Source organism: Anticarsia gemmatalis, chromosome 5 (genome assembly GCF_050436995.1).
Source record: "Anticarsia gemmatalis isolate Benzon Research Colony breed Stoneville strain chromosome 5, ilAntGemm2 primary, whole genome shotgun sequence".
Classification (NCBI taxonomy): Eukaryota; Metazoa; Arthropoda; class Insecta; order Lepidoptera; family Erebidae; genus Anticarsia; species Anticarsia gemmatalis.
This window is the reverse complement of record NC_134749.1, coordinates 5623707-5647867: the sequence shown is the minus strand read 5'-3', so window position 1 is coordinate 5647867 and position 24161 is coordinate 5623707. Positions and strand designations below refer to the sequence as shown.

The window sequence follows — 24161 nt, the reverse complement described above, 5'->3', positions numbered from 1 at the left end:
TAAATATTAAGTGGCTGTCCATCTTCGCTACGCTCGCCTTTTAATATATATTTTACACGTTTTCATACCATTTCAACTTTCCCTGGCTATACAATATATTTTTAAACTCATATCAGCCAGACGATCCAACGGTTTTCAAAATCAGTTGCACAAACCGATAAACGGCAATTCATTAACCAATAACCGTTTTTACTTTTCAGTACAATGTCAGTTGAATTTCCAGCGCTAGAAGAAGTCACAGGAATAGGTGCCGAAAGGCATAATGTGAGTCGGATAAAATGTTGAATAATTGATAACTTAAACTTACGCCCGATACTATCGAAAATCAAAGTCGATTGGTTCGAACAAATGTAATTTCGAAATTTATCTATTTCAGGTTATTCATACAGTTTATAAAATATATTGTATTGGTTTGTTGTTGAGAAACCAAAAAATTAAGAGCGACGGGTTCAATGTTGGACTAACAATTGGTTGGTAACAATTGGTTGTTTACTTCTAACAAATTGGAAAGTGCACGACTGACCTTTATTTTTATACTGTGGATTTGTTTGACAGTACTACGGCCTTCGAGAACGGACAACGGCAGCGAATCAGCGAAAAGCATGAATTTTCTTTGAATTATCTATCAAAATTGAGTGCGCTTGCCAGAGATTACACATTCGAATAGTGTCAAAGGTAATTATCATTCAAGATAAAAGAAACCTAAAAAATATAGCCTTAATATAGTGAATTTAGCGTGAAAATACATAACCGTGTTGAGCGTCTGGTTGTCGTAGCAAATCTCAAATTGGTACTTTACTAGAAAGGAGTGCGTTATATAACCTTGAATCACGGGACTTCAGTATTGATCAGTTATTTTTATGTCTAATAATTTCTCGTACATAATATAGAGCAGGTACGTAAATTAAATCTTTTTAGAAGACTATGTGGATTCTTCAATTATGACGCAACGAGTCGTAAAGAGGTTAGGAAATGGGAGTATTTTATTGATCATTTTCACCACTTAGTCTTTAGTCTACTCAGTAATTAGTAAATATATCTCCAATTTAACTGTTACACATCCCTGTGGTTCTTGGTTAGCCTTTAAAAATGTATTTAAATGAATTAACATGTAATTAGAAAGCAACCATAGAAGTTGTTGCCTTACATTGGTTAAGGGGATTTATTTGCATTTCTTTTTAATTAAGCATATTAAAATGTACAGACTATAATATACACAGTTAAGTTGCTTATTATTTATACTGTTTATTATTAAAAATGATGTAGCTTGGACAGGTTATTTATTTATATAATTCTTGTTTTCTTATCATATTCTTCATCAGACATATGTTTGATAGTGATTTACACTTACACAATTTGTATTTATTTATCTGTCTAATAGTTAGGAATTTAAATACATTAAAACACTCAAAAACATGAAGTAGGTTAAAAGTGCTTACTCTATAACACAAATTTTGAAATTCATTTATTTTTCTGGCAATGATGTGTTCATTTGAATAAAACCTTAATATAATAAAAGTAAGCAGGCATGCTGCATGTAAACACTAGCCATTTCTCCTACGACCTTGAACTATTTAGACAAGACTAATTATAATTTATAGCACATGTAGTTTGTATAATAATGCATCTATCTAACAAATTTGACAACCTGCCAAACTTTTACATAGGTAGTTGAGGCAAACCTAAAAACAATAAGGAGTATACACAATCTATGGTTATAGTGACATTTTACTCAAAGATATGCACCCAATGATAACATTGAATGTATGCGCTTACTGTGACATTGATATCAAAACCGTGTCCTGATTTCCCATTTATATCGTATTATATTTATTTGTCCAATCAAATCATATAAAAAAACCTTTTTCAATAACAGTTTTAGTAATATGGTTTCATATTATTTGACAACTATTGTTTATGTATTTTTTTATTTGAACTAAAACAATGTGATGATAACATATTAATATTGGTTATTTGATTAAAATAAATTGTTTATATTCTCATTTACTAATATATTTTATTTATTACAGATCTGACACTACATAATTAGGGACAAGAAACATCAACAGCAATCATGCATCGTGCGAGGGCAGTTTTTCAAGCAACAAATAAAGTAGGCAATACCGAAAGATTTGCCTCATGGCTCCTTAACAAACCACAGGTAAGATTTCTTTTCATCTAGATTTTTCTTTAACATTACATGTGTAAGAAAAAGTACAAATTCATTCGTCTGTGGCTTGTTACATAACTATGACTTAGTAGTAAGCTGTTAATCACTTATAATTGAACTAATAGTAGTAAAAAAAATGTCTGTATTACGCCTAAAAGGTTTACAGGTCATGAGCAATGAGTTCAAGGCTTATGACCATGATCACTGTACTAATAACCTTGTCAATTGATGTAACACTGGATTCGGAATTGGTCGCTATATTATCGCGTCGGTTTGCCGATACAAAATAAGATACTGAAGGCAATGATGTCAGATAAACTGAGACAGATTATACACACGTCACGATGACGCGGCGATGTGAGTCACATGCCTACATGTTTAGAAGTAACTTGTTTCCACCGGCAAAAGGGCACGTTGAAGTAGGAAGCCTGTTATTTCGCATAATAAGCAGTTACGTATTTTCGGGCTATGATACGGCATTATTTTCTACGTTCTTCTGGCATCACTGTAGTAACAACCATCAGAACTACAGTAACAATCTTGTACTACTTGTATTAACGTATTTTCATTGGATATAGGACTACTTCCGAGTTATTTAAGCACCGGAAGTATCGAAGTGTATTGCGACTTTGTCATACAAATTTACTTTTACTTGATCGTATTTTAAAATTACTTCCTTGAACAAGGTCGTCTCTTTTTCGATGCACATATCCTTTACTTCACAACTAACCTTCGTGTAGAAGGAAAACTATACTGAGTTATTTCTTTTAAAAAAAACCTTTACGAAAAAAGCTGTACCTATGAAATAATTATGTGGGTATGAATGAGGAAAACCGCTAATATCCGCCAACACATAGATACATTGTAGCACTTTGTTGAATTAAGTAATATCTAGAAATAATCTGAACAATATCAAGATACCTAGTCGCAATATGTACAAGCAGTTTTTACCTATCCTCAAAAATGTTTATGTTCTTGAGCGTTTTATACGAGTCTTATGTAACAAGAATGATATTTTTGGCAGCATCTTTTTTATAATTTTTTATTATTTTAATAATCGTTATTGTGAAAATCTAGTTAATATTATGTATCCGTGAGGTAACTTGGATCCAAATGCTTCGCCCTAGATCCTCATTTATTGCAAACTGGTTCCAGTGGGACATAATTTAAGTTACTGAGATAATCTCGCATTCCGATATAGACTCCAGATATAATTTTATTTTGATGACATTTTAGATCGTATGCAAAAACACACAAAATCAAACAATTTGATTATTTGTTGCATACTTTAATAAACAAATATTAAAGATCAATCTATAATAAATAGGTAAAGGTCTCCGGTTCTTCTCTGTCTATTGCGGTTGTGACGAATGCCGCTCTCCTATCTAGTTCATGACGAGGACGGCGAGCCCCTTTGTTACTTCGATAAACTCTGCTCTACATCGTTATCTTATGGCTAAAGTTCTCTTCAACGCGTTTGCTCGTTTAATTGTACATATACACTGTTTTTATGCTTTCATTATCTGTATGAGCAATAACAATTTTATGTCGGTTGTTGACTATGTACAATTAAGATATAATAAGTTTTGATCCAACACTTCTAGAATGAGTACTTGTTCGGGTCAAAGACAATTGGAAAATCGCCAAACGAAATGTGTTTGCCAGTCGCCAGGAAAGAGATTTATTTTCATGAAATGTGTTTTGAACTGATTTTAAGGTAGTCTTTACATTCTTGACGTAATATGACGTAACCATATCATTGTTATGTAACCGACGAACTTAACTCTTTTAGTTATAAAGTTACTGAATTCATTTTGTTTTTTTTGTTTGTGCAGACTGCCGCTGTGACAGTAAATGCCAATAGGCTGAAAAGTTCGACAGCGGCTGAACCTTTCCTAAATGGCTCCAGCTCGGCCTACGTGGAGACCATGTACAACTCATGGCTCACAGACCCCAACTCCGTGCATGCGGTAAGTTTAAACCATCACAGTTTATAGAGCAAATTCCCTCGTTTATACTCCCCTGAATGTAACCACTGTGGGAATTTAAATAAGTATGTATCTAGTAATAATAATCGCGTAAGTACTTAAAGCGTTAAAACCCAATAATTAAAGACATATGACGAGCACATGTTAACTAACTAACCGTTCAGTGTATTATACAGGCGCCACTACGATCCATTTAAAAGCGGATAGGACTAGGTATTACGAAGTAAGATGCAGTTCGTTTTGTTTACAATACCTGTGCCAGAATTCCTGGCAAGGTTTGCTAGATGAGTATTGCTATCTATCAATCGAAAATAGAAAAACGAAACTACATCCTATAATAATATACAATTTGCTAAATTAAAAATGTGTCCTAAGACTTCCAGAAGAACTAGTGTATGTATTATTTTTTACAAAACTCAACGTCTATTCGAGACGGAATAATATATTTACCAAATGAATTTCAATTCGCTACCCAATGAATGTTTGAATAGGTATTGCTATTTAAATTGTGTCTCTACTCTCTACATAATGCGCCTTGACATCGAAATCAGTCAATGGACACGATTGTTATTCTGAATTGTTATGTAATTAGGCAGTATTTCAACGACTCTACCATTAAAATTAATCAAGAAACTGATTAGCAATTACTTTAAGAATCGTGACATAGTATTTGTTTTATTCTTCGGACTTATTACGTAATTTATTAATAGTTGATTTATGTAAAATCATTTGTGACGTACCCCAGTGACGTTTAACTAACGCATTCACGGCAAATTATATTTCTTTTTTATATAAAAAAATCTTTTTATAATCTTAGAGAGTCTTTTTTATTGCCCTGTGATGACCTTAAGCGTTACTAATTTCTAGGCAAATAGGTGGATTCCTAATTACGATTAAATCAGATGATAATCTTTAATCTGTGTATTCCACTATCTCTCTATTATTGTGGTCTTTGAGCTCATCAAAGAAGACGCTAAAATAACTATATTTTTCGTTTACTCTACTGTTTGATATAACGAGTCTTGATGAATGATTCGTATTTTGTTTACAAACAACGCAGGGATTAAGAGATTATGATTCGTTCACTAATATTTATTTGTGGCTAATGAAACTGAATGATAAAGTTGCGGATAATATTTAAAAACTGTGATAAGATTAGCTATATTTTTAAATTTTGCAATATCTACGTGTGACATTGACCGTGAACTTGAGGTTAAGTCGTAACTTGGGTCTGGTTTATTACCTATTGAGATGCTATCATTATTTTTTATTACCTTATCTAATGATCTTTTGTACCAATTAGGGATGCTGGTTAAAAAGCGACTTAGTTTGCTTTTTAATAGAAACAAATGAACATCTCGTATACGTGTTTTTTTCCTGGAACATAGATACTGTGCCTAAGTAAATTTTTCCGAAGAATTATTCTTAATGTTTTCAATTGTATTTAAATATTGAATCTGAGTTTTCCCGGTAAGTAAGTGAAAAGGCTCCACCAAAAAAAGTGTTAGTATATGAATATCTGTACTGTCGAGTGATATAAGCATGACAAGTTTGTTTTATAGTTTATCTTAGTCGCTTGTTAAAGTTATCAAAAACCTTATCTTTTTGTGCACAAAATCATCAACATCCGTATGGACGTCAAATAACAGAAGGTTCTACGATATGAGTATAAACAATTAGACGATGACCATAAACAATGAAGCGTTATTGACACAACTACTTGACTGATAACACGTGCTTACAGTTACAGATCGTAAATTGATTTGTTGTGTCTAGACGAGAACTAGACAAGTTTGTTACTTACATCACGTAACAACATTAATTGTAGTCTGTATCGTAGTCAATGTGAAACACTATTGTTTATTTAAAATTGAGATTAATTTTATTTTTCGCATCATGTTCGGCCAGTATAACACCCTATCGAAAAACTTCTCATAAACTCAAATACCTAAATAAATATTTTTCCTTAAAACTTAAGTTATTCGGAATTATGTGTTTTTGTCGTAATATAAAACTACTACGAGAAGTCAAGGTTTCCCAAGGATAAGAATGCGTCACATCTAATTCATATGAAAGCAAATGATCACGAGTTCAAACTGACAATTCGTGCAAGGCTCATTTGCGAGTGATTACTAATTTAAACTAGTTGGAACTACTTCAGAGCCGTACAAATAAACTTTATCTGATGCAAATCCTGCGCGGTGGCGAATTAGTGAATGGATCTACGCCTACTCTTACACCGACCGACCGTATGTCGGCCAGTAATGTTATACATAACAGCTTTATTGTAACGGTTAATTATTTTGCGTAACGGTTGTTGAAATCTATAATATGTACTTTATAATTGTACTGTTCTTAGTTGATAATTATATTCCACCAGCCACAAGTATAACATAAATGTGATTGTAAGAATGTTTAGAAATATAAAAAAATATTTCCTCATTTACAAATTGTTATCATCAATTGATTGATCACGCATCTTTGCGATCAATCTTTATAAACTATCAGTGCGATAAGTGAATAGGCGATTCTTCATTTTGTGTCTTCCTTTTCTGTTTAAGATAATCTAATTCATGTATTTATGTAGATAAAAACATTTATCAAAGTACAATGCTACAGATTTTGACGTCACTCGCTACACTTAGGATTACCAGATCGAGGCTGATCATTTTCGGGACATTTCTGGGGCCACAAACGAAATCAGAGTTATTTGGTCTGCGGTCCGAGACTACATTAAGTAGAAATGATTAAAAAGAGTCGTACCATCGTAGCTTAGTAAAAATAAGTACTTTTTCATTCCGGGACAGCAGAGTATAATTACGGGACACGGGAAAAATTACAGGACAATCCCGGAAATCCCGGCCATCTGGCAACCCTACCGGCAAGGCATATTACTAAGTATGTTCTAAATTCAATTGTGATCAAATCGTTAATTAGTTAATAACTATCGTTTCATTGATTATCTGAACTTTTTCAATAAAATTCTTTTGTTAACATTACTATCGTTTGGCTATTCTAAGCACTATCTTAGTAAAACGCGAAAGTCATAAGTTCTTACGTAAAAGGTATGGCTTACTACTTAGTAGTAGAAGCACGTAAACGTATGTTGAACTTTAATCGATTTTTATGCTGGGAATTACCTGACTCGATTGCTTCACCCATAGCACTTCACTGCGGTTGACACACCGTGTTTCCTTATCACAGTTTATTATTTTATGATAGTATACAGATATTCATTATCAAGATGTGCTGCCTGATGTTTTTTTACGCTATTGCGGAAAAAATATAATTGTAATCTGTTAAGAAATCTTGCATATTATGACAATGTTTATAGATAGATGACCGTGCAAAGGTCACATTGGTTCATAGTAACGAAAAAGCCAGATGTTAATATATTAATATTGTTTTAGTCTTGGGATGCGTTCTTCCGCAATGCGACGGCGGGCGCTCAGCCAGGCGCGGCATACACCTCTCCACCGAACCTAGCTCCGTATTCCAGGAATGAGGTTCCCCTCACATCGCTCGTGCCGGCGGGTGGTGGTATGCCCTCCATCGCTGCAGGTACGTGCCAACCGCTCTATAGTTCTATGACCTTTGCAATTTACCTGTGACGTTGTTTAGTCCGAGTAATGGTATTTACTGATGTTACATGGTAATATGCTTTACTCTGTTGTATAATTATGCATCTTTTTTGTGGTAATACATAATAATTTTAATTATCGATAACTTTGAGGGACCTGCTGAAGAGTTTTTTAAGGTCTTTACCAAATACAGGTCTTGCGCAGGACTTAAAACATGTTTACTGTAGATAAAGTTAAATATTGATGTCATAGAATGTATAAATATGTATGAGACTTTTGCACAGGTTCTCCGATTAACGAGAAGATCATTGATGACCATCTCGCCGTGCAGGCCATCATCAGGAGTTATCAGGTGAAAAATGCTCCTTTTATATTTATGTATCTTTATTGTTATTATTGTTTGCACTTTTTGTCCCCCACATCTGATCTTTGCTAACGTGCCCTCCTTGTTATATTCTCCCCTTGAAGCATCAATTAAAATGTAATCTCTCATAGGCTAGGTAGTTTTACAAAACACATGGTAAATTTACACTTGCTTCCAGTATATTAAACAAAACATAGTAGCTTACTAGTATTTACGGTTGTAGGTCGCGCTATAACATTATTAATGTAGATAGGCACAATGACCTACGCTCATAATAATATCTCGATATATTGAGACAACACAATATATAACGTGTAACAACAAAATTAATATATTTAAGTTTTTATTAGTTTTTCATACAAAACATACTATTATGTTATTTTTGTATAATATATTTTTATAGACTATTGAGAATTGATATAATAGGGAAGTTAGAATGTTATAAAAGAAAGAATTGTCATTGTAACTGCATGTGGACGAATTGGCATAGCGGTTTCAAGACTTACGATTTATTTTGAACGAGTCCAAATTTTATGAAGCACACGATCTAGCGACAACATGACCTAATAATTGGATCCTTATACTGCGCCAAATTGCAGCAAAGTAGAACATCTGAATAAATATTTGAATGAAAAAGAGTCGCTAGACCGTGGATGTTTGCTATTTGGGCTAAAATGTGACGTGGTGGCGGGTGCGTGACAGGCTCGTGGTCACCTGGCGGCCGATGTGGACCCGCTCGGCATCACGACAGCCAAGCTGCCCGAACTAGGCATGCGCGCGCCGCGCACCGAGCTCATCATGAGGAAATATTTCAATTTCGGTACGAAGGAGACAAATGAAAAATGTCGTTGTCGTATTTGGAGGCAATCACAATCGTATATCGTTTCGTTATTTATTTCAACATTGCATTGCGTGTCACTGACTGTTGTGTTTCGTAATCAGCGATTTTATAACACACATACATATTTACAAAGTCATGCTTCATTGACAGAGTGCCTAAGTGTTGAGACGATACCTTATGTAGCTAAGGTACAATGTAGCTTTTTCACCTTGCAAAACACTTGAAATGTAGTCCTAATAATGCATCACCTGTTGAATCACCATAATACTAGTTGTTTACAATTGAGAAATGTTTACGAATATTTGTATATAACTGGCGTATCTTAATGTAGATAACACATTTCGACTTCACTGCTTGTGAAATAGTGATTTGATTTACCTAATAAATTGTTCCTTGCATATGCATGTGTGTGATAAATACTCGCTGTCGATTGATATCAAAGATTTTTTGTTGCTGTAGTGTTTGAGTTCAAGCAAAATTAGAAACCCTAAATAATCTAACATAATCACATCATAATTTACCTTATTTGTTATTTATCATCATTATGACGTAATTAACGACAATATAATGATACATGCGATAATTGTTATTCATCAAGACATAATAATATAACGTTATATTTTGTTGATGCTCACTAACCGGACCGACCTGAAAATGCTAGTCTCAAAATGAAATAAAAATTTTAAGTATTATAAATATTTGTTATAAATATTCATAGAATTTTCTATGTTGTATGTTCTTAACACAACTTCAATACTTACAAGAACTTAAAATAATATGCACGTTATGGGCGCTCTACGGTTAACATTCAATTTCTTCTCCTACTCCTAACGTACGTTGCATTAGGTGCATAACAATCTCGATTATTGCATATTAAATTTAAGTTTATATTTATTTTAGATCAATGATATGTTTACAATATACCTACCTACTTATTAACGCATACTGTGTATGAAAATAATATTGTAATCTTCAAATTAATGCTTATATTTTTTATAAAATAATTATAATGCATCGAATGTATTTATTTCGCTTTATACCAAGTCGAGGGGTTTATGGGACAAGTATAAAAAAATCTTTGTTACTATGATTGTTTTTTACATTCGATGTAGTCCCGTGGTCACCTAGTGGCGCACTTAGATCCACTGGGGATCTCGACCGGGGACCCAGCGTCCAGTGGCGAATGGCATGGCGGTTTACGCGCCTTCGCTAGCGAGGCTGTCATTAGAGAACACGTCAGATTCGGTATGAGCTGCCTCAATCTATCTCGTATTGCTATTTAATACCACTGATATCAATTGGATATCGCAACAACAAATACTTAATGTAGCGTACACATATTAAGAGCGATGTTTAAAAATGTGTGTCCAGTTGATATCGTGTACAAAGATCAAGCAATACGTTACCTACTCTTAACCTACTATGCGGTTCTGTAAGGGGTTAGTTTCGGTCTCACTCCTCGCACAGGCTGTTTGCGGATGTTTCTTGCGACACACGCGTTTTCACACTTAATTTTCCTGTACCGTATGTAGTTAGAAGCTTTCTGGTGCTTGGTTTGTAGATATTTGGACAAGTAGATATTATGGCATCTATAAGGTTACGGTTTTACATTGTACATAAATTATACTTTCAGCATAATGTTATTTCAGAAATAAATTAGAAGCACTAATTGGTCGTGATTGGAAATCTGGAAATAATTGAGACTAGCTTTTTGAAATAATCGGTCAACAGATACTAAAGTTCAACTAGTTAATAATTTGATTGTTTAAAAAATGTATGTGTATGTTATGTCAGTCAGTGTATAGGTAGTCTACATAATTATTTGGAGTTGGGTTTGATCTGCATATTATATGACTAATTGCTTCACAATCATATTCCTTTACTAGATGAATGGTTTACACAACAATGTGTTCTAGGTAGGTAGTTATGAATAAGACAAAAAATAATTTGTTGTATAAGGAAACTTAGGATTAGAAATTTAGATAGTTATAGCGTCAAAGAACGTTGGCATTTCCTTGACCTACATACTTAACACTGCCCTGTAGTACTGAACGTCATAGAGAACATTGTACCATGAGAATTTAATGTATTAATGATATGTTTAGTACATAGTTGCTATGTATATTCAAATATGCACGATTTCGTCCTTAAAATGTATTGTAATTAATTACCTACTGGACTGTACGAGTACTGTTATTGTGTTAATCCATGAGATGTGACGTTTTTGTATGTTGTATAAAACCTAGTATTTATTTGACAGTTACATAACTACAATTATGTTTTAGAAACGAGTCTTGCGGTTTAATGTTAATATATTTAGTAATCTGTAAGATATGACTAGTTGTTAGGTAGGTATGCTTTAATTAACTACGTAACATTCGCTTGATTTAAATAATATGACACTGGCTTTGCCGCGAGCATTATGTTCGATCGCCAGAGCAGCACTACTATTGTTATGTAATGTATTATATTTTAACCGGCTGCTATCATCAGCTCTATTTTATATTTTAACACAGCAACATTCCGAAATCCTACTTTTTTCTGAAGGACATTCTATTCATATATATAATTATATTATAACTATGTTTATGTATTTATTACGACAACGATACAAACCAGGCTTTTATAATATGACATGATATTTATTGTTTTATGCTTTTTTAATTAATTTGATACTACTAACCGAAGGATCGGCAGTTGCATTATTTCACGCTAAACGAGTATGTTGTGCACTAAAAAACAGATCCGAGGACACCACATAGCAAATCTCGACCCGTTGGAAATAGCAAACTACCCATTGTCCGGTAAAAACCCTCGGGAGGTGATTCACAACAGCTACAGGTTTGGTAAGGAGACACGAGAACCTGAAATACAGAAAGCACCATGGCCGCTCGTTGTATCATTTGTAGTTATGGCGGCGAAGCACTTCCCTTCACAATTTTCCATCTGCAACACGATTTTAAACTTTAATTATTGGCACGATACCTACTATTTCAAGAGAGTTCACAGCCGCTATCGGTAAACGGCTCGCTACTTGACGTCCGGATATGCACAAAACCACTTAAGTACTTTATCGTGTTGTTGCAGTCGGATTTTCGGACTATTTATGAACAGAAATTCAAGACTACGAATATTCGCAATGTACCATTTTATTTTCTTTTATTTGCCGTTTATTTATGTTTACTTTAAATAATCTGTTCGTAAATCCCCGTGAAAGCTGGTAGCCATAACTACGAGATCATATGAAATGTGATTGTAATGCACAAGGTCCTCGGCTCGCACGATTGCTCATCTCAATATTGGTGTACCTATGGATTGCACGTAAACTCACATTATTTAAGTATTATTTTTGCATGCACTGTATTTATAGATTTTTAGATTTATGTATATATCTTACTGCAGCATGGAAACGCACGGGAGTTGCAATGAACTAGCTTTGTTAATGTTTCTATTATCTCATTCAATTAGTGTTAGTAGACTGCCATTGACCATGGTTTTAGGAAAAAAAAACAAGAACATATTTTCGTTCGACACTGAAATTGTTGTAGATCGCTACCTATAGTTTAACTCATTTTGCTGGTGTTGGACTGTAGCCAGTAAATTGCTATATCTACTATATTTTATGTTAAAATTCAAGATCATTCTGTGGCACAACAATAAACTTTTCACTTTTGTATGGATGCACGTATGAAGTTTTTGAATTATTGAATCTGTATATAAAATGTTTGTTTATATAATTGTGACGTTGTCATTTCCATTTTGGTATAAAAATATACATACATATTATTATAATACATGTGGGCATAATATTGGTTGAAAATGCATACATTTTATAAAGAACTAGTAAAGGGATATGATAAAACTTTCAATCTGCTTTTCTATGTGCTTTTTCTAAAGGGTCTACTATGTATTTTGCTGCGATACTTTACTACAATATTGCATCATGACGTATTTAGACATTCCATTGTCCCAACGTTCCTACTCTGATTGCCAAATTATGATTTTAGATGAAGCTGACATGGACAGAGTATTCAAATTACCATCTACCACATTTATTGGTGAAAAAGAGAAAGCGCTACCCCTAAGGTAATTTATTTTTCTTTTTTTAATGGTTAAGTTATATTTTTAAGGACGGTGATCTCTAGGTCACTGAGGAATTCGGAGTCTTTAAAAACATTAAGCGGCAGTAGAGCTGTGTTGCACCACACAGATATGTGTGAACCCTCTTATTCATAAACACAATAAACCTATTTTAGTTAAAAAACTACTATAATTTGTTTTCTCTTTTTCATTTCGCTAAGGAGTGAAAGAAACAAAACACTTTATAGGCCTTTCATAACTTCATATATTTTTATGAATAAGAGGGTAAGAGTTTAAACAGAGCATGCGATACGATGTTAGACTAATAATAAATGAATATATGTATTATTCCGTTTTAATATTTCTAAATATAATATGTACGATACCAGAAGATAAGAATTGGATAGTTAATTATCGAATAGTTGCTAATGAATTAATTAACGAGACTTACAAATACACGTGATTACACGTGTCTAGACATATATGTCGCTTAAGATAAAGACTTATCAATGACAACATTAAGGACCTTCACCTTGTTCGCCGCAAGTTTTACAATATGCTCATAGACTACTCCGAGAGTATATAAATATAAACTGCACGTTTGGCGCAGTGGTTAAAGTGGTTACCTCGCCGCAATAACCGTAGCGCCGCGTGTGGTGGGTTCGAATCCCACCCGTAGTATTTATTCTGAGCATGGTTGTAAATTAATCTATTTATTTTTGTATGTATGTAGAAGTATATAAGTATGTTTATCAGTTATTTGGTTACTGTACAAGCTCTGCTTAGTTTGAAATCAAATGACCGTGTGTGAGTTGTCCAATGATATTTATTTATTTATTATTGAATCAACCAAGTAAGGCTTGCTGGGATGATTTTAAGGACGAATTCAACGAGCTGATTTTCCTCAGAATCAACATTGTTATTGATGGTTATTATATCTTATCTCTGTGTTTCATTGGAACCGGTTTTACCGAATGTTTCGCGGACTTTGCAGCATTAATTTTTGTGAATAACAATGAATTAACATGGTGACTCATACGAAATTAAGGTAAAATGTAATTAATAAGATAATGTTGTATACAAACAAAAACAACTTTGAAATCAAAACTGGAATATCTATGTATCTAGACGTATTTTTGTTACCCCGAAATATTTTTTTATCGATGAATCTGAACTACAGCAAATGGCGAGTAGGATATATTATGGTTAACTTCAAAATTTCAAAATTATTCTTTGGTTGTCTGCACAAACATATTGATTACAAATCCAAAAATACATAGCTCTTTTCCTTGGTTGACGTATAGATTTTAAATTCTTCAAAAATAAGTCAAGGCTAAAATAAATCTTAAATTACCTGCAAAGTTATGTGATAGCTATCTCGAAGTGAGGTTGGCTCGAGGATATTAAGAGGAAGGAAATATAAAAGAAAAAACCCTGACACTTTTACCTCGTTTTGGGACAAATAAACAACTGTACAGATAAGATATTGTCTTCTTAGTTCGAGAGCTTGATTCTATATTTATTTCTTTGTAAAACATATTAAACTATGGCCTAATTTATTTGATTGCCACGCCACAATCAATCCATTAAGTGCAGGACTTCGAGTACCACAAAAAACAATAATGCGTGCAAGATGTTTATATGCTTCGGGTCTTACTTCGGGTCTCGACGTTATAAGCATTGATATGCCTATAAAGTTTTATTAAGCGTCAGTTTTATTTTAAATGTGTGGGATATTTTTTAAATATTTATGTAATTTTTAGGGAGATTTTGAACCGCTTGGAGCAGGCGTACTGCAACAACATTGGTATTGAGTTCATGTTCATCAACTCTTTGGAGCAATGCAACTGGATCAGGCAACGCATGGAGCCCCCCAATGTGACAAAGATGAACAACGACCAGAAGAGATTGATCCTCGCTCGTCTTACCAGATCTACCGGGTAAGTTTAAACACACTATTATTCGAATAAAGCCGATTAGCTACGGTCTGGTCTAAAAAAATGTTTTATAACCGCGCATAATATACGCACCTACCTTAATTCTATAGCAGTGGTTCCTAACCAGTGGTCCGCGGACCACCGATGGTCCGTGGAAGTCAAAATATGGTCCGCAAATGATTTTAAAATTTTCAGTTTGAATATTACACTTTATTTTTAATATCCTTACATAGTGGTCCCTGCTAACAAGAATAATATAAAAGTGGTCCCGGACTAAGAAAAGGTTGGGAACCCCTGTTCTATAGAAAATATGTGTAATTCTGACAGTAAAGTATTATTGTTATTTATAATGTGGAACTCTGGTGATGAATGATACCTCTTGTCCTATAGTGGTATTGTAGAGCTTGAAACGTGTCGAGTGGATAATTGCACACTCTATTTATCAACGGTTGTTATGCACTCATGTTGTACCTACGTCATAGATTTCTCCGCAGTTATTTAAAAAATAGCGCAATGTAAAACGCATGACACCTGGCGACAATGCACGCAGTTTAGAGATAAGAGAGGCCGTACAAGTACTGTGCATACAAAACGCACATGACAATATTGATATGTTAACATATTCCCCCTTGTCGATACAGAATCATATAGATATAAACGTTTATCACGAAGTTGCATAATCTGAGGATTTTATACATTTATTTATGTAAATGTAAACATGTTCGATATTGTGTGACACTATTTATACATTCTTACAAACAAAATTGTGTTTTACATGTACTTTTAGATGATGTGTAGTTAAATATAAATGTATGATTATTGAATTTGTAAAATTTTATGAACATAACTTGTTTGAATTGTTTGTGCGTGTTGTGGGTTATTTTCGTCATTATGGCTAAAGATCTGTGTGTGAGAATTCGTAAATCAGTATGTGTGTAACTTATAGTTACTTATCATTCGTTTATTTACAGGTTTGAGAACTTCCTGGCTAAGAAATGGTCGTCTGAGAAACGTTTCGGTTTGGAAGGTTGCGAGATTTTGATCCCTGCCATGAAGCAGGTCATTGACGTGTCCACCAAGCTTGGTGTCGAGTCTATCATCATGGGCATGCCCCATAGAGGTAAAAACCTTTATAAACTTAAATATCTTGCGTTTCATGCTCTTAAGAATTTAAGTAATATTTATGTGCTTAAGAAACACCGAAAGTATTGATATTCCCCTTACTTGATATTAACCTACAAGAACATGTAAATAAACAAATTTCTTAAGGCAAATACTTAACCGTAACAATTTAAAATTTTATCTATGTTTTCACATTTATCTTAGTTTCATGGATATAAATGGTAACTATTTCTACCTAATTACATGGTACTTAAATAAATGTAGTCGGCTTAGTACGTTATATTGTTCTTGTGTTCCACAGGACGTTTGAACGTGTTGGCTAATGTATGCCGTAAGCCACTTCATCAACTCTTCACCCAGTTCGCTGGACTCGAGGCTGAAGATGACGTTAGTATACCATTTATTTACATAAATATTTGTGCTAGATTATTATAACAAGTATAAATATACGTAATTGAATTCACTCTTTTATATAATATTATATTTAACTAGCACAGAATCGATTAAATGACTAAAGTACAGTACAATTAACGTAAAAAAGTAACAATGCCAATTTTATTTCTATGTCTAGAATGTTTGGATACGGTAATTAGTTACGATTCTATGAATAATTAGAGCTGTGTTGAAACTGGTCTCGTAGACAAGGCTTCGTCATATTTAACATCGTAAAATTGATATTTAATGGATGACAAAAACCTGCTTCTGTGATGATGTTCCTACTGTTGAATATGTATAAAAAAATAACAATATTAAACATTTTATAGGGTTCTGGTGATGTGAAATACCATTTGGGTACATACATCGAGCGTCTGAACCGCGTGACGAACAAGAACATTCGTCTGGCGGTATGCGCCAACCCGTCTCACTTGGAGGCTGTGGACCCCGTGGTGCAGGGCAAGACCCGCGCCGAGCAGTTCTACCGCGGAGACAACGAGGGCAAGAAGGTATTTCTAAAACATTTATATCTATTTCCACCATAATTTTTTCACTATTTTATGGTAAAATGATCATTTTATCTCATGTTTAAAGATCATTGTAACATAACAATAATTAATTGGTACATAACAAATCTTATTTTATTTTCTTAACATCGCCAGCTAATTGATGCAGGTTTGAATAACAAATGGTAATTTTGTGATTCACCAACAATTAAAATTGAAAAAAGTAAACCGTTCAATTTTCTCTAGAAAAAAGCAATCATGATGATACCGCAGGTAACGATGCTCTGATGTTAAAATTTAATTTATTGGTACTGTATTACTACCTACTCGTCAATGATCTACAATACATATATTTGACTATTGAAGTTGATTCACTTAAATGTAATTTAAACTGTAATTTTTTCATGGATTCCCTGATTTTGAATTGTGTGTTATGTAATTTAAACAGCATTTTTTCATGGATTCTCTTGATGAATTTATATTGATGAATGAATGTGATTAAAACTTTTGCTATCGATCATTCGTCGTGATTACAATACAATGTATATTTTACGTTTCATAGGTGATGTCGATCTTGCTCCACGGCGACGCTGCCTTCGCCGGCCAGGGCGTGGTGTTCGAGACCATGCACTTGTCAGACCTGCCCGCCTACACCACTCACGGCACCATCCACATCGTCGTCAACAACCAGATCGGTTTCACCACTGACCCCAGGCACTCGCGCTCATCTGCCTACTGCACAGGTTCGTCTTGGGCTTAAAGATTATGTTCTCCGGCGCCGAATACATAGCCCCGGATTCTGCGTTTTGTTTGCTCGTACGTAATTGTACAACAGCATGCGTTAAGTGAACGCGGATTGCAGAATAGGGTAGATGACTACCAGTCAAATCAATGTCAAAAATACATTTTGGTATAGGAATACGAAATAGTGACGTCACATCTGGCATCAAATGAGTGCCTAATAAAATGTTTCAGTCTGTTGTAATTACAAGTTTAATAATTTTTCGTTAACCCAGCCAACTACCCAATTCAGAACTGACAGCTGCGCAGTGTTACAGGTGCCTTAAATAATTTTAAAATCATAGCACATAGGTCCTTCAATAAGGTTGAAAGAAAAAGTTTCTAATATTATTTGTCTATACCAGAGACAATAAGCATTTGTTTTATATATGTTTCCTGCTATCACACATTCTAATACAATTTGTATATTTACAGACGTAGCCCGCGTAGTGAACGCGCCAATCTTCCACGTGAACGGCGACAACCCCGAGGCGGTGATGCACGTGTGCAACGTGGCGGCGGAGTGGCGCGCCACCTTCCACAAGGACGTTGTCATCGACATCGTCAGCTACCGTCGCAACGGACACAACGAGGTCGACGAGCCCATGTTCACGCAACCACTTATGTACCAGAAGATCCGCAACACTAAGCCTGGTTAGTATTCAAGATCATTATATTTCATACATTATTGTCCAACTGACATAAAAATCCTTTTTAAATATGTGCTAGACAGATGTGTGAAGAATTCTCGCTTATACATAAATAGCTTTTTTTGTTCGAGGATTTTCTGTCTGAAGATAACGTATTCTTTTGTAACTAGTTCTGGAGAAATACGCCGACCAGCTGATCGCTGAGGGCGTAGTGACCGCCGAGGAGGTGAAGGACGTGAAGGACAAGTACGAAAAGATCTGCGAGGACGCGTACAACCAGGCCAAGCAAGAGACACACATCAAGTACAAGGACTGGCTCGACTCGCCCTGGTCCGGCTTCTTCGAGGGCAAGGACCCGCTCAAGGTACTTAACGTGTTTTACTATAGATATTTTGCTAAGTTAGCCTACTAATGAAGGGTGACACTGTACTGATTTCGTGTGGATAACGGTAACATATTGTACGTGGTCAGATGTCGACGACGGGCGTGCACGAGGAGACGCTGGTGCACATCGGGCGTCGCTTCTCGTCGCCGCCGCCCAACGCCGCGGAGTTCGAGATCCACAAGGGATTGTTGCGTATCCTCAAGTCGCGCATGGAGATGGTGGACAACCGCACCGTGGACTGGGCGCTGGCCGAGGCCATGGCCTTCGGCTCCCTGCTCAAGGAGGGCATTCACGTGCGCCTGTCCGGCGAGGACGTCGAGCGTGGTACCTTCTCGCACAGGTCTGTTAACTATGAATCTATATTATTATTATTCTTCATACGAACTTACGTATTATTCACGGTAAAGTTTAGTTATTTGCAATCTGTTTAATCAGGTGTGAGGCAATTTATAACTTACTGATAATGTTCGTATTCCCCAGGCATCACGTGCTCCACCACCAGAAGGTAGACAAGGCGACATACTGCGCGCTGGCTCACCTCTACCCCGACCAGGCTCCCTATACCGTTTGCAACAGCTCACTCTCTGAATACGGTATGTTCATTTTGCATATCATATAATCTGCTCGAAACTTTCGAATATACGAATTCATGAAAATATTCGCTTTTTATTATTGTATTCAGGCGTGCTGGGCTTCGAGGTCGGCTACTCCGTGACGAACCCCAACGCGTTGGTGCTGTGGGAGGCGCAGTTCGGCGACTTCAACAACGTGGCGCAGTGCATCATCGACCAGTTCATCTCCAGCGGACAGGCCAAGTGGGTGCGCCAGTCCGGCATCGTGCTGCTGCAGCCGCACGGCATGGAGGGCATGGGCCCCGAGCACTCCTCCGCCCGCCTCGAGCGCTTCCTGCAGATGAGCTCCGACGACCCCGACTACATGCCGCCCGAGTGCCCCGACTACGAAGGTACCGCTCGCTGACACCAATCGATCAGCTCCTTTTAGAACTTACTTTATAAATATCAAAATTAATTCTATCGTAATTCAAATATGAACTGTAAGTATATTGTTGTGTTTTTTGTCAGTCCGTCAATTGCACGACGCTAACTGGATCGTCGCGAACTGCTCGTCGCCCGCGTCTTACTTCCACATCCTGCGGCGACAGATCGCTTTGCCGTTCCGCAAGCCGCTTATCATCATGACGCCCAAGTCTCTGCTGCGACACCCCGAGGCCAAGTCCTCCTTCGACGAGATGAAGGACGGTACCACCTTCAGAAGGTAACTATAATATTACGTCAAATCCTATGCAAATATGAGGGTTTAGTTTAAGTAGCTTAAGTCGTGTATGTGTTGTGTTTACTGAATTCAAAGCAAGAAAATTAGCAATCAGAAGTATATTGTTTTTGGTTAGCCATTCTATGCATTAAGGACTCATAATTTTCGTTTCTCAGTTTATTTATACCATAACACTTACATAAAATTTACATTACAAAGAGGTTCTATATGTATTTACTTGTGATTTCTCAGAGTGATTCCCGACGAAGGCCCGGCCGCTGAGAACCCACAGAATGTTCGCAAGCTCGTGTTCTGCTCGGGCCGCGTTTACTACGACCTGCTGAAGCACAGGCGCGACAAGGGACTTGAGAAGGACATCGCTATTGCGAGGTAAAACATACTTTGATTAGTCTCACAGAATCTCAATTCAACTTTTTATTAATACTTTGAAATCAAATTCGTGTATCTTTGGTAATAACATTTGTATCTTCAACGCATCGTTTTATTTGTACGTTATTTGCTTTGCGTCAGTAATTTAAAATTGTATTTTTTCTCCCAGAGTGGAACAAATCTCTCCGTTCCCGTACGACTTGATCAAGGCTGAGGTTGCGAAATACCCCAACGCCCAGTTGGTCTGGAGTCAGGAGGAACACAAGAACATGGGCTCGTGGAGCTACATCGAGCCGCGCTTCAGGACACTGCTGCAGAACCAGAAACATCTCCAGTATGTCCAATTAATTTTTACTTTTGAACGCAACTGTACTCGCTACCTCTTCACGATTACTTGGTATATAAAATAAGTATGTTTGTGTTCCATCTGTAAATTGGAGGAACTTTGTGTTGGTTCGGTGTTCGGTTTAAAGTAAAGTAAGGCTTAGGTTTAAAGTCACCAGGCGGCGCCACTTGCATCTCAGGTACCATTCGTTCTTATATATTTTAAGTCATTTCAATACAAGCTAAGTGCTGGAGGTAGTAGTATTTCGTGTAATGATAATTTATATATTATATTATCTTAGAGAAAATTCACGTGCAAGTAGCGTCACCGTGAGTTTACCAACGAATGGTATGATTAGTTTGGTCTACATTGTTTTCTTCTTAAATAGTTTTTTTGTCATAAAAACCCAAGAATTTAAACCGACTATATTGCTGCTTGAGTTTTATTGGGTTACTTTAATTTGGTTTTTGCATGATAATCACAAAATTTGCATGCTCGCTCTCAGTAACCTTTCCTATGGCCGTGTGTGTAATTATCAAGTCACCACACATTTTAGCGGTGTACTAACAAACGTCTCGCCATAACTTAACTGGCTATTGGTTGCAGGGCAAAGTCCCAATCCCAAGGGGGTAGTTGGTTTAGCCAACTTTTCGGCGGTGGCGAGAAACCCGCCCCGCAATCTGTCGATGACACTGAGACTGTGCCGCGCACCATTAGGTGAGACTACGGCATATGGCGCACACCTTCCCCCTCCTAACCTCCCCTACCCCCATATTCCATGACACGCTTTACGCAATCAACGCTATTTTATTGTTGCTCAATCTCTTGTGTGGAATTGACCGAAAAGATTAAAAGAAATACACTCTGCTCTTTATATTATGAGTTAATTTTCTGCTGCAGCACTTCAAATCTTCCTAATCGGTTCATATTACATTATTTACTCTTATATTCCATTCTCAGGTTGAGAAACAATTTTTATAAATGCTTATGCATAAATGTAATATGTGCTTATCATATTTATTCGACTATCCATTTAAATCTGTTTATATTTGCAAGTGAAATACCGCTGTGGTCCATTATAATCCGAGGTGCATTTGATATTATCATGTACGCTTATTTCTAAAACATGACACCATCTTTTATGGCTGGGATGGATATCACTTACATTCAGATATAATGAAGTATCAAATTTTTGAAAAAAACTCAAGCAGCAATTGTGTAACATCATGGTAAAGGATTTAACGTGGTATATGTGTTAATAGTTTAAATATCAAATGTACTAAAACTTGTTTTATTACAGCTACAACGGTCGCGCTACCGCCGCGTCGCCAGCTACGGGCTCGAAGGCTGCGCACAACAAGGAGCTGCGGAATCTTCTCGAAGAGTTCTGCGTATTATAAACGAACACGTACGTCGAACACGCTCGGCGCCCGACACCAGGCGCTCGGTGTGAACCGCGAATGACACATTCGCTTATTGCACGAGTCAGCTGGTCTAATGTGTTGTATCATATTCAATAGTACATGAGCATCGAACAACGCGCGTGCTTCACGATGCCATCCGCGGTTACACACTCACTGTAATAGAACACTAAACCGAAACACGATTGTTGAATATAAATTGATAAGTATACAAGATTATGCCATATTAAACACATTTAATAGATGTTTAAATTATAACGTAATTTATCTCGAAACGAAATTTATCTATGACTATAACATTGTTGTCGAACGAAAATTTATTTTTGTAATTATAATTAATTTGTTCTTTTTGTCCTTACTCTCAGTATTTTGTTGTAATTCTCTTCAACATTAGGTAGACTAATTAGATAAATTCTTATTTATTTATTTAATGTAGAATACGTGTCCTGTAGTACCTACATTATTTATTTTTAATGTTAAAGCAATATCACGTAGTCTCCACTTGTTAAGGTGTTACGTATTTAGATAATAATTATTTCAGTAAAATCGTACATTATTGCAAATTAGCGTCCAATACGCTGGTTGTATTATTTTTGTGTACATAAAATGCGTTTTATTTTTTTATTATACTTACTAGGTTTGTCGTTAACGGATTATAAGTTAATACGTTCCTTTAACTAGTCTGAGGATACGTACATATAAATTCGTGATCTTATAACTTAGAGCAGTAATCGCACTTTGTAAGTGTTTAGGAAACTAGTAGTTACAGTGTAATAACTATAATGCGTAGAATGTAATGTCTACGTGACGTAACGGCTGACTAGCAACGCTTGCAAGTGCGGTTGTTACCATATTAGAAGCTTTCGACGACTCGTTGAACGATATTGTACATGAGATATTATTAGTTAGCGTTATAACTTGTAACTGGGCACCAGTTCTCACCAGTAAACTGCACCTTAGTACATAAAATGTATGTAATAAATAGTAAGCGTCTCAGAGGTCGTTTTGCTTTGCAATCTTCTGGCCCCTGCGCATAGGTTTAGTTCGCTTATAGTTACCGTCGTTTTGAACGACAAATTGTAAGGAGTAACACCAACATCCAATGCTTTGTATAAACCAACGCATACTATTATCTTGACTTAGTAAATTTTCGAATGTATGTCTTAAACCTAATCTGTAGAATTAAATATTCGGTAATTATCTCACTATTCTGACAGTTACTAGTTACGTATAAAACAAAGTTTTGTTCGTAATTCTAGTATTATTGACACTGATTGTAATGTTTAATGCTCTTGTAGCTTTGTAACACTGTTTGCATGTATAGATGCACTGTTTTATTGTTATTTTAACGATTTTAATGTTTACGTATTTTCGATATAGGCTCAGGACGGCTGGGGAATGGCATGTCAAAGATTGTATGATAGATATTTTGGCAGGTACTACTGAGCCCATTTATTGCTATGTGTTAGTTTGAACCAAGTAGTTAATTTACAAAATAAATATATCATAATTGAACATTTCGTTTCAATACTTACCCATACATGAAATTCAAATCCACATTAATTTAATAATAGAGTTTAATAAGAGAGTAGAAAGTGACATGGGAGATATCAGAAGTCGTAATGATGAGGTTCAAAGATTTCATGTTAGATCCCTTGATTTGCTGCAGACATATTTTATATATCTCAATCTCTAATCTCTCAATATTACAATATAGCAACATTTTCTTGGTAATAATAGAGGTAATCAATATTTTTTTAATTATTATCGGATTTCGTTATAAGTAAAAACATTTGGATCACGGTGTATAGTGACAAAATACAATTTTCTTTAAAGCACAATCAGCATGTTTCATTATTATCAACAAAACTAGATAATCGAAATTACAAATATAAATATCTGAGCAATAACTAA

General features: G+C 35.6%; 1 protein-coding gene across 6 annotated transcripts; it reads left to right on the top strand.

Annotated features, from left to right (window-relative positions):
• The first annotated feature begins 546 nt into the window (after nucleotides 1–546).
• Nucleotides 547–23762, top strand: Ogdh (oxoglutarate dehydrogenase Nc73EF). 6 transcript variants are annotated; one of them, XM_076114316.1, is made up of 22 exons: nucleotides 547–675; nucleotides 2031–2161; nucleotides 4006–4140; nucleotides 7569–7719; nucleotides 8024–8091; nucleotides 11688–11790; nucleotides 12952–13030; nucleotides 14788–14964; nucleotides 15933–16081; nucleotides 16385–16470; nucleotides 16848–17027; nucleotides 17587–17767; nucleotides 18240–18458; nucleotides 18625–18818; nucleotides 18926–19179; nucleotides 19320–19432; nucleotides 19522–19803; nucleotides 19922–20114; nucleotides 20364–20501; nucleotides 20671–20835; nucleotides 21433–21543; nucleotides 22127–23762. In XM_076114316.1, exons 2-22 carry the CDS (start codon nucleotides 2075–2077, stop codon nucleotides 22224–22226), a joined length of 3165 nt encoding a protein of 1054 aa, XP_075970431.1. In that variant the 5' UTR covers nucleotides 547–675; nucleotides 2031–2074; the 3' UTR covers nucleotides 22227–23762. The 6 variants fall into 6 exon arrangements, with proteins under 6 accessions (XP_075970431.1, XP_075970428.1, XP_075970430.1 ...); XM_076114313.1 differs by lacking the exon at nucleotides 11688–11790 and adding an exon at nucleotides 10057–10189; XM_076114315.1 differs by lacking the exon at nucleotides 11688–11790 and adding an exon at nucleotides 8806–8923.
• Nucleotides 23763–24161: the final 399 nt, after the last annotated feature.

Bases quoted from the DNA above. Each gene is read 5' to 3' on its own strand.
- Ogdh (XM_076114313.1), top strand. From the start codon at position 2,075: ATGCATCGTGCGAGGGCAGTTTTTCAAGCAACAAATAAAGTAGGCAAT. The intron at 19,180-19,319 runs GTCTGTTAACTA...CGTATTCCCCAG, and splicing joins CGTGGTACCTTCTCGCACAG to GCATCACGTGCTCCACCACC. The intron at 20,115-20,363 runs GTAACTATAATA...GTGATTTCTCAG, and splicing joins GACGGTACCACCTTCAGAAG to AGTGATTCCCGACGAAGGCC.